The sequence below is a fragment of the Brassica oleracea genome, chromosome C5 (genome assembly GCF_000695525.1).
Source record: "Brassica oleracea var. oleracea cultivar TO1000 chromosome C5, BOL, whole genome shotgun sequence".
Taxonomy (NCBI): Eukaryota; Viridiplantae; Streptophyta; class Magnoliopsida; order Brassicales; family Brassicaceae; genus Brassica; species Brassica oleracea.
The window spans coordinates 5,030,374-5,042,204 of NC_027752.1; the positions used below are offsets into that span (position 1 = coordinate 5,030,374).

Sequence of the window (11,831 nt, forward strand, 5' to 3'; positions counted from 1 at the left end):
AGTGCTCTTCCAGCATAATGTGTCTTAACATGTTAAAAAAGATAAAAAAGTGTCTCATTCGGTAATGCACTCAATATCCAAATTGGATTTCCCATCATTTATGGCAAAGTAAGTAGTTGAGACAAATGCATTAATGAGACATCTAACTTATAAAGGCCTATCTAGTTCTCTTTTTGTTTCTTTTTCAATATGTCTATATAAGATATGTTTACACCAGGGTTCTAAAAATCGGTCTAGCCGGTGCCTAGGCCCCCGCCTAGGCAGCAACTCGGTCCTATCCGAAATAATTTTTTAAAAATCTGATTTATACCGATTTATATGATTCAAATTGGTTTAAACTGTTCTAAATCAGTTAAAATTGGTTAAAATCAATCTAAAATTGTCTATATATGTTAAATAAAGCAATAATATTATTACAAATCTACAAATTTGTCTACTTTCTTCTGTTTTGTATATCTAATTTTGATAACTCATCACAATAATATTATAATTAAACTTAAAAACTAAAATATGTTATGCAAATGTATAAAATATATAAAATAAATCAACAATTTTCTAACGCCTAGGCCTCGCCTAGGCCCCGAATAATCCGCCTAGTCACTAGTCCTCTATAAAGCGCCTAGTTACCGCCTAACGATTTTTAGAACATTGGTTTACACTCTTTCAAAATGCGCTTGTTGTATTTAAACCAAAATATACATTAAAAGCTTGAAGTCTTTGCTTTTGGCTTTTGTTGGTCACCGACGCAAGTAAACTCAAATCCAGTGTTAAACCCCCAGTGGTTGTCGTTGGTGCGTACTTACACTCGCTCGTGAGTCGTGAATCACGCTTATACAGTAGTACCATTTTCTTTTCTTCTTTTTTTTTCCTGAACGAATCAGTAATACTTGAACCATTTTTTTTTGTCAATCTGATATTTTATTATTCAATCATAGCCTAACACCCTAACAAAAGATTACAGACTTTGAACACACAAACTAAAACCCAGAAAGCGAAAACACAAGCCGGCGATTAGAAGAAACACTAATTCCAGAGACATAAGTTGGCGTCTGATAGATAATCAACTCCAGAGCCAAAAGAATCATATACAAAAGCCTTAACTACCTTAAATGAGATTCAGAACTAGTAAAAAAAAGACAACATCAACCCGTTAGCTTACAATTAACTGTTGTTGTGTACAAGCTTTCTACGTGTTTATGCTTTATTGACATCCTTCAAAATAAAACCAACTTGCCATTGATCTTTGAAGGGGACCACCACGCGCCTTCCATGCGCCAATCCTCCACTGCCTCCTCTAGATTCAGCTATGACTCGCCAGAGGACTCTGAAAAGGCTCACCTTGCACCTTCTACACGCTTCCACTCCATTGACTCCCTCCAGATCTAACCGAGACTTGCCATTAGACTCTGAACGAGCTCACCACGCTCTTCTACACGCCCCTACACCAGAGCAAACCAAAACAAGCAGCACCTAACACGATCGAACTCAACACAGCCGGTCCCTATAAACCAACCACCATATATCACAGATCTGATGAGATCAGGTTCTATGGTGTCCGATCTGAAACTTTCGGCTTCAATCCGACAAACTGAAACTTAGGACCAAATTTGAATCCATCTAGGCAAAAAAAAAAGACTAAAACAAGCAATAAAAAACATCCATCTTCTCACGGTAGCAGCGGCAAGCCGCCGCCGGCCGGAAAAGATGGATAGACAACGATGCCTTCTTTTTTTTTTCCTCGCTCCCGACGATGCCTTTCGTACGAACAATACTCAGGTTCACCCCTATGGTGAACGGTTAAATTCACCACGCTCTTCATAACCAACCAAAATGCCGTATATGAATAGTTTAAAAAGACAATAAAAATAAAAATAAATTAAATAGCTGGAAAAAAAACAACACCGACATTAATTAGCGCCGTTTGCAAAATTCTAAAAACTTAAACTCTAAAACCATAAACCCTAAATCCAAAACACTAAACCATAAACCCCAATCCTAAAATCTAAACTCTAAATGTTAAACGTTGAAGCCAAACTCTACACAATTAACCCTAAATCTTAAATTCTAAACCCTAAAGCCTAAACCCAAAACTCTAAACCATAAACCCTAAATCCTAAAATCTAAACTCTAAATCCTAAACCCTAAACCCAAAACTTAAAATCTTAAACTCAAACCCTAAATCATAAACCCTAAATCCTAAACCCTAAACCCCAAACTTTAAATCTTAAACCCAAACCCTAAATCATAAACTCTAAACCCAAACTTCTAAACCGTAAACCTTAATCTTATTAACTAGCAGATGGGTTTACGGTTTAGAGGTTTGGGTTTACGGTTTAGGGTTTTGGATTTAAAGTTTAGGGTTTAGGATTTGAAGTTTTGTGTTTAGAGTTTAGGATTTGAGTTTAGGGTTTAGGATTTAAGGTTTAAATTTTAGGGTTTAGGGTTTAGGATTTAAGGTTTAAATTTTAGGGTTTAGAGTTTAGAATTTAATGTTTAAATTTTAGGGTTTATGGTTAAGAGTTTTGGGTTTAGGGTTTAGATTTTAGGATTTAAGGTTTATTGTTTAGAGTTTGGGTTTAAGGTTTATGATTTAGAGTTTAGATTTTAGGATTGAGATTTATGGTTTAGTGTTTCGGATTTATGATTTATGGTTTTTGAGTTTAGTTTTTAGACGACGTTAATTAATGTCGGTGTTGTTTTTTATTTTTATTACTTTTTTTAACTACTTTTATATTGCATTTTGAGTAGTTATAAAAGGTGCGGTGAATTTAACTATTTATTGCAGGGGTGATCGCGACTATTGTTCCTTTCGTAGCTGATCACTTTATATACGACGATGTACCATTTTCATTTAGTTACGTTTATGCTTAATTAACGCGTATCTCTGCCAGGCTGGCTCTCTAGACAATATCTGCGCCATGATTATTGTAAATATCCAAAAAATACTAACTACTTTATATCAATAAAAATATTCTATAACACAAGTGACGACAAATTAACAATTAATAACGCTTGCCATTAACGAAACTTGTCTGAAAATGTCGAAACCACCCCTAATCCGCCATTAACAATTTAACAAAGACACAAAAAGCCGGTTCTCTCTTTCACACTCTTGTCTTCACTCAGACACTCAGTTCAAAACTCAAAAAGTGTAGGCAATGTGTTTACGTTTATGTCTGTTTCTTCTGTTTCCAATCGCGATTAGCAGCGTTACTACCACCGACACTGATCTCCCCGCGTTTCGAGAGGCTCCGGCGTTTCGAAACGGCAGAGAATGCTTCAAAACGGTATGGTCACCGGAGGATCGCACACACAACCCTTCGATCATCCACATCGCGATGACTCTCGACGCCATCTACCTCCGCGGCTCGGTCGCCGGAGTCTTCTCCGTTCTCCAGCACGCCTCTTGTCCTGAAAACGTAGTTTTCCACTTCATTGCCACTCAACGCCGCAGCGCCGATCTTCGCCGCATAATCTCCTCCACGCTCCCTTACTTAACCTTCCAAATTTACCATTTTGACCCTAACCTCGTCCGCAGCAAGATCTCCTCCTCCATTCGCCGCGCCTTGGACCAGCCGCTAAACTACGCACGGATCTACCTCGCCGATCTCCTCTCCGCCTCCGTACGCCGCGTGATCTACTTCGACTCCGATCTCGTCGTGGTCGACGACGTAGCGAAGCTCTGGGGGATCGAACTTGGCCGTCACGTCGTCGGAGCTCCGGAGTACTGTCACGCTAACTTCACCCACTACTTCACTTCGAGATTCTGGTCGAGCCAGGGGTACAAGTCGGCGCTGAAAGGGAGGAAGCCGTGCTACTTCAACACCGGCGTGATGGTGATCGATCTAGGGAGATGGAGAGAAGGGAGATACACGGTGAAGCTTGAGACGTGGATGAGAATACAAAAACGACACCGTATCTACGAGCTGGGATCTTTGCCGCCGTTTCTGCTGGTTTTCGCCGGAGATGTTGAGCCGGTGGAGCACAGGTGGAACCAGCATGGTCTCGGGGGTGATAACTTGGAAGGGCTTTGTCGGAATCTGCATCCGGGTCCGGTGAGTTTGTTGCATTGGAGCGGGAAAGGGAAGCCATGGCTAAGGCTTGACTCGAGAAGGCCTTGTCCGTTGGATTCGCTTTGGGCTCCTTACGATTTGTTGCGTTATTCACCGTTGATCTCTGATAGCTGATTAATTAATCATCGGACGGTGGAGAGAGTTTTGTAACATAAAACGTTTTGAAGCTAAATTCATTTGGGTCAATGATGGGCTTTTGAAACATTGGGCTATGCTTTAGATTTAAAGTTATAAAGGTAGGTTAACAGATTTGGGCCAGGAAGCCCACGATTTTTGTGCCAGGAAAGCCGGCAAATCTACAATTTTTTGATATAAAGTTCTTGGGCCTGCGTTTAATATATACTTTGATTCTTTGAAACACTTATCCTATATTATCTTTGAAATATCAATACTTTGATGATTTCTCATGCATATTAAAAGTATAAGTTGTCCCTGTCTAGCTGATTATTATACTCGGAAGGTACCGGCCCTGATATCATTTTGTTAAATATATATATCATAATTCGTGCGCCAACCGAAGAGTACTAATTAGCTAGAGATTATTATAGTAATAATCATCACCTAACGCATTCTTTGATTAATGAATAATGATAAACTAGGTGATAATCCGCGCTCTGCGCGGAGCGAGTAGATTTAAAAGTATTATAACTTCTAATATGTAAACATAATTAAAGTTAAAGTCATAGTAAGAAAAATATATTAAGAAAATACGGGTTATAACTAAGAATTTTAGTATGTCAATATAAATTTATATGTGATGGACTTTAACATTAAATTGTATATTTGTTTGCATAAAGATAAATTATAAATATAATATTAAATAAACAATGTATCAGAAAACAAAAGAAAATGAAAAATAGAGACAAAATAGCTGTTGTCAATAATGTCTTTAGAAGTCTTCGTTTGCAATCCTATTATGAGCAATAGCAAAGGGATCATCTTGAGAAATTAAAAACATTATTTAACAAAATATGTCAATGTATGTATTACCTCAATCGTAAAACATCAATTTCTGGAACACCAGTGGGGTCAAAGATAATTTTGGAAAACCCATCAATGTTAGTAACCTTCTTAAGTCGGCTTTATTATGAAATATGAAAAATATTAGCAAGATATGCATATAATATCAGCTCCAAAAGATTTATTATATATAATAAATACAATAGATTACTTTGTCCCCAATTAATTTGCCAACACTGTAAAACACATAATACTATGTCTGCATCTATAGAATTCCATAAATTATTGAAAACATGAGCAAGTGCACCATAAGCGACACACTTAATGACGACGTTACTATAAAAAAAAATTACATCAGACCATGTGATACTATAAAAATGTATATCTTTCTCTATACAGATGTTGAATACTTACGGGATGTGTAGTACAAAAAAAAGAATTTTGTGGCTGATGATACCATTATTTCCGTTAGTAGGTTCCATCATATATTCTTCAAGAAATCCTACTCCTATCACTTGACCATAAATATCTGATCGATATGCAAAAAGATTTACACATATTTAGATACTGCCTATTATCAATATGAACACATTCACGATTATTTCGCTGCTCTCAATTTACATTTAATTATATAGAAGAGAAAACATACCAATAGGAAACTTAGGATGATGTAAGCCGCGGTAGAGATCATCCCAGTTTGGAAAACAATAAAAGCTGAAATGTTGTATAGGATCGATCTTCACAATGACAGAGGAGTTAGTGAGGTTAATATTTTATCGGTTCCTTGTCAATCGAATACGCTCTGCTGCATGGGATAGCTCGAAATCTTTAATTTCATAGGAGTGACCTTCCTCCAATGGCATATCAGCTGAAGCCTCCAAATCTCTAACCAAAGTGGCTTGAATTGTATTTCCCTTTGTGTTCTAGCATTTCTTTAAAGTAGGTCATTGGAATTAGTAACGTCAGCCAGAAGATTGATGTTGTGGACTGGTTGCTGTGTCTGGACAGTAACCCCTGAAGTTGGTGTAAGTCTCTTATTTGGCAATTCTAATTTTGAATCTGCCAACAACCATATGAGAAAATGGTTGAGATTATTAAATCTCTATATGAACTTATTACCAATCATGTATTGAAATACCAATACCTTGTTTCTGTCTTTTTGGTGGGCGGTGGTCGGAGGGATTTTCTTTTCCAGAGTTATGTTGTTCGCGGTTCATGATTGAACTCTGAGTTCCCAGCACTGATGTCACGAAGACGACTTTGTCTTAGCAAAGGTAAAAGTGGATTGTGGTTCGTACGTCATCACCATCTATGATTTACCGTAATCATATATTTCCTTACCAATCTTGTAACATCACGGAATAATCAGTGCTCTTGTTTTAATGGCAAGTTGATTGTAATATTTCCAATTTACTAATATAAGTTCAATAATAGAATATTTAACGCATGAATTAGTTTCTGACGTTGATATAAGACAAAACAACATATATTTACGAAATGTTATGGCTCTGATAAGTAATATAATAAATATATATAGTTTCGAAATGTTTCAATGGCCGCAATGGTACACATAACAATACACTTCTCCACCTACAAATATGTGTATAATGACTTTAAAAGAAAATTAAATTATAACATGTTCTTATTAAATCACATTATTCAAAGCATAATAGTACCTGACGACATTCAATCATCTCAGCGATGGTTTTCCTTGGAGTATTGATGAAAAAATCATCTTTCACAGAGACACCAGAAGTCACAGTTAATGGCTTCGATTCAACAATAGCCAATTGAAGTTCATCAGCTGGTAACCTAGAATAATAAAATACAACAAATACAATGATTTTCACTTAATCGAAGGGAAGAAAATATTGTAAAGCCATATTTCAACCACGTCAAGATAAACTTACATTGTCCTAAATGCTTCGACCTCAGCCATGTTGGGATTGAGCTGGACATCAAAGACATTGCAAGCGTTCGAAACGGAATGATCCTCTACAAAAGATAAATTCAAGTAAGCTTCTCTTTTACAATTACAAACAAAATCAATTATTGATAGTGTTAACCAAAGCGTAGACAAACTTCAATTTACCTTTCCAAACCTTAATCTTGCCCAATCTCAAAACCAAGACCACACGACCCTCGCCACGTAACTATATAGCGTTCGTGACATCAGTAGCAAAGTTTCCCCACAAGACCATCGGAAGACGTACATCCCTACGACAACATATATTTTAAGATTGATGTTATATAAGTTTTTTTTTACATAATTTCTCAAAATAAATTAAAACATATTGGCTATCATTGGATTGTATAAGGGTTCCTTACGCTAGATCACGTAGCTCAAGTGAAATCTTTTGGGTTTCTTTTCCGTTCATGGAAATCATCTCAACATGGCTAACTTCCACAACATGTCCGATTACATCTGTATCACATTTATATAACAATAATAATAAATAACACGGATTTAAATGATTCACACCTAGACCCCAAGTTAAATTTACGTATGTTAACAACATGGAATATTATTGAACTGTACTCACCAATTAGAAAATCGGGGTTGAGACTACCATCAAGAACTTCCTGGAAGTTCACGGGTGTGAAGCCATTTAAACCTACAGGTAAAGCCTCACAACTTCTCACACGCGTTGTGGTTAAGATTGTTCAAACTTACATTAGAATCAATGAGAACCATTTCAATGGTCAGTCCTCCAGGAGCAGAGTATTGCTTCCACAGTCTCACAATGCTCACCTTCACTCTCCACATGGTCTTAAAGGGTTTCAAGTCGGCAACAGAGTTAAAACCTGCCATTAGTTTTTTGTGTTTGCTAGAAATGTAATGCTAAAGGGGTTTAGAGAAGGAGGCAATGGTGAGGAGATGTAAACGAACACGTCTACTATTTATATATGAACGGAGCCTAGGTCTTTCCTCACCACGCCAAAGTTAATGAGGAAGCCGATATTAATGTCTTGAAATTAATACTGTATATACTACTTGCCTTGTTTTGAAAATTGCGTAATGTTTGGACGTCAAATAGGTAACAAAATGAAGTTCTGGTCACGCAAACTTAATTTCACAAATATTCTCCGGTCGATTAAGGTAAGTGTAAATGAAAGATGGACACTTTGGAATTCGTTAAATCCGTGATATAGAAAGTATTTCGATTCTAAGAATTTTGCTTCCTTGAATACACTAATATTCTCAATTTTTTTTTGTATAATATATTTGATCCCGTGATCAAGTCAATTGTGTTTCCTTTAAAATTTGAAGCATTAAGTTTTGGGAATAGTCCATTATTTTCGTTGACTTGAATCTAAAAGATCATAAAACGATTTGAAGCTCATATTAGTTTTTCAAAACATATGATAAACATGGTTAACTTGTTGCAGGATTAGATATGAACTGCAATACTGGTTATGATATTTTCTTACAAATCGGCGTATCAAGATAAAAGAACCAATTCCAAGTGCAAAGAACAGATTATAAAGAAGTTTAAAGAACCAATTGTTTACTCAAGCGTAAAGAATTATAAACACCGGTATAAAAATATTGTCAAGGTTCTTCACTGAGGAACATAATTATAACAATAAAGTCTCTCTTTGAATGGTAATAAAATGTTGCCTTATTTAAATATTTGATTTTTTTTTTAAATCCGAATGTAACGTTGTGAAGATAATTTTGATCAAAAATCTTATACCATAATGTAATGACCAGTGGCATTTGTTTGTAATTAGTCTAGTTGATAAATAGCTTTTAAGAAAATGAGGTGAGACCGCACCCAAGTTCCAGTACCTTTGGCAATACCGAGTATATCAGGTAGATGGTGTTTTACGGACGGATCTTGGAAAACAGAGGATAAATATTCAGGACAAGGATGGTACAGTACCCTGGAAGGTTACGATGGACTAATGGGAGCAAGGAATACGAGAGCGAGTCAGTCACCACTACACACAGAGATAGAGGCTCTCATATGGGCAATGGAATGCATGAGGAATCTTCGACAGTCTTGTGTTACTTTTGCAACGGATTGTGCTCAATTGGTGAAGATGGTTTCAGAAACAGAAGAGTGGCCAGCCTTTGCAAGTTATTTGGAAGACATAAAGTTCTTGAAGAGAAGTTTCAACAGCTCAGAGATCATTCATATACCACGGACACATAACTCAAAGGCGGATAGTCTAGCACGCAGTGCAAGGAAACAACCGTCGTTTGTCATTCATATGGATGCAGAGTTACCGGGATAGTTCGCAGAGTCTATATGAATCTGTTTTGCTGCTGACAAAAAAAAAAAAAAAAATGAGGTGAGAGAACTTGTGGTGATAACACCTAGAAAATGACACACATGTAATAAACACAAGAAGCCAATATTATTTTTTTTCAATGCTCCTCAAATAATAAAAAAGGGATTTCTCAGTAAACGAATCTCGACATGCAGGCCACGTCATGGACACTTTATTAAGGTCAAACACTCTGTATATGAAATGAATTAACTATTACTCCATCCTTTAATATTAAGTGTCATTATAGATAATTTTTTTCATTATAAAATAAATGTCTTTTTCGACTTTAAATACAAAATTTATTAATTTTATTCATCAATTTATTTTTTTATTGGTTGAAATATGGTTAGATGTATAGGTAATTGTGTTTTTATATAAAAAATATACAAAATTAATTGTTTTCTTAATATGTGTACATTGGGGGTGATTGGTGGACTTTATCTCCTTACTTTAGATTTATTTACTTTTAAATCACTAAAATTTATCAATCATGTTGTAGCTTTATTTTTAATAGTTAAAACCTAAATCAAGTTTCTATAAACTTTTACCAATCATGCTTTAGCTTTATTGTTAAAGCTACAGCAAAAAAAACTAAAGCAAATTTTTTTTAATGTATTTTAGGTAAAAAACCCAAAGCTTTCTTTTATAATCTGTAGAATCTGTGAAATAAAAAAAACTATCTATAATATCAAATAAATTAGATAATCATAATTAAAAACATCTATAAATATTTAATTCAGTTTTGGGTGTTGTAAAAAATATTGAAATATTTTAAATAAAATATATATTATTTACATATCACATTTTAAATAACAATAAACTTTGAAAATTTATAATAAGTATTAATATAAATTATTTAATTGATAAAAAGAATTATTTTATATATACATCACAGATTTAACATATTTTATTTTAAAATATCTACAATCTATAATTTACAGTTATAACAAATTTAACTACAACAAAAATTTCTACCAAAAAATCTACACTAACAACTTTACAGCTACTAATTTACCTATAACTAACTTTTAGAGCCACCGTTGAACCGATCATCACCGTATACTCAAAAAAATGACACTTGATATTAAAGAGAGAGAAGTAGTAATTCATAATTCATTACGTATGTGCAAGTTTACCAAAAGTGAAATGCACAACCTATACTTCTAGAGCTTGATGAATTCTCGTACGAAGACTAAGGTAATATACGAGTCAAATAAGTGCGTGCACTATTGAAAAGAAATATGTGTTGTTGATATCAAGCAATTAGATAAATCATATGTTTACTAACTGTTTTGGCAGTTTAATGCGCGCTATATTATGAGAAAAGTAGTACAATTCTAGAATGAAAATAAAAGAGCATGTTTTCTTACAACTGTTTTACATCACATCACACCATAGAATTTGAATTTGCGTGGAAGGTCTAATAGATTGGTATATTGACGTGGATCCAACACGTATAAAACAAGAAAATATATAATAAATAATTATAAAAAACTGAGAAACCCAACTTTTCATATCATCCACAAAATTTGACTGTCGTCACAACTAATTGATATATTATCTTTCACGCACTGATATTTTCGATATTATTTTGATGACATACAAAAGTATCGGAAGTATATAACTATTATATACATGATCAAACGGTAAATTTTTTAGTGATTTCATTTTACAAGTTTTTGGGTAATTTTGAGAAGTCTACTTTTATAATCTATTGCATGATTTTTGTATCCGACATACACATATAAATTCAGTATAACACTCTTTGGATGATACTAAGATCAATCTGATTTGATTTTTGAAACTCATCTCGTAGTGTCTTCTATATATTTGAAGACACATCCAAATAATTTTCCCGACCACTATGAGTATACCTAACTGTGTTAAATTTAGAAGCTTATGTAGTTCTGTTTTTTTTTTTTTAATCAGATGTAGTTCTGTTATGAGAAAACCTTAGCTCTGCCGATAACTAATTTTATAAAAGTCAGCTAAAAGCATTTGTTACAATATTTTTCTTACACCAGTAAAAGATATCAATCAGCTAAACTATGAAGAACATTCTTATCTTTCTTATTATAAACAATCGTAATATTTGAGTTTCGAAATAACATAAGAGATTACGATCTAGAAGTAATATTTAACCAAATAATAGTAATAATTAGGCATGGGCGTTCGGGTCTTCGGGTCGGGTTCGGGCCGGTTCTTTTCGGGTCCGGGTCTTTTCGGGTCCTAAATATTTAGACCTAATAGGTACTTAGAAATTTTCGGTTCGGGTTCGGGTCGGTTCTTCTCGGGTCCGGGTCGGTTCGGGTCTATAATTAAAATACCCATAAAATACCCGTAATTTTTCGGGTCCATATCGGGTCCGGTCGGATTCGGGTATTTAGGATCTGAAAACACTACAAGAAAACACACCGAATTCCGACGGAGGTTCCGACGGACACCAAGGTCGTCGGACATTTGCGACGGAATACTGACAAATTTCCGACCAAATCCAAAAAAATGAAGTCGTCGGAATTC

At 35.0% G+C, this 11,831-nt stretch overlaps 1 protein-coding gene across 1 annotated transcript; it reads left to right on the plus strand.

The window, feature by feature from the left end:
- Positions 1–3,007: 3,007 nt before the first annotated feature.
- On the plus strand, positions 3,008–4,277 carry LOC106344003 (probable galacturonosyltransferase-like 3). The gene has a single exon (XM_013783376.1). The coding sequence runs from the start codon at positions 3,159–3,161 to the stop codon at positions 4,185–4,187; it is 1,029 nt and encodes a 342-aa protein (XP_013638830.1). The 5' UTR covers positions 3,008–3,158; the 3' UTR covers positions 4,188–4,277.
- Positions 4,278–11,831: the final 7,554 nt, after the last annotated feature.

What these genes read in the sequence shown, in the direction of transcription:
- LOC106344003 (XM_013783376.1), top strand. Translation starts at nt 3,159, where the DNA reads ATGTGTTTACGTTTATGTCTGTTTCTTCTGTTTCCAATCGCGATTAGC.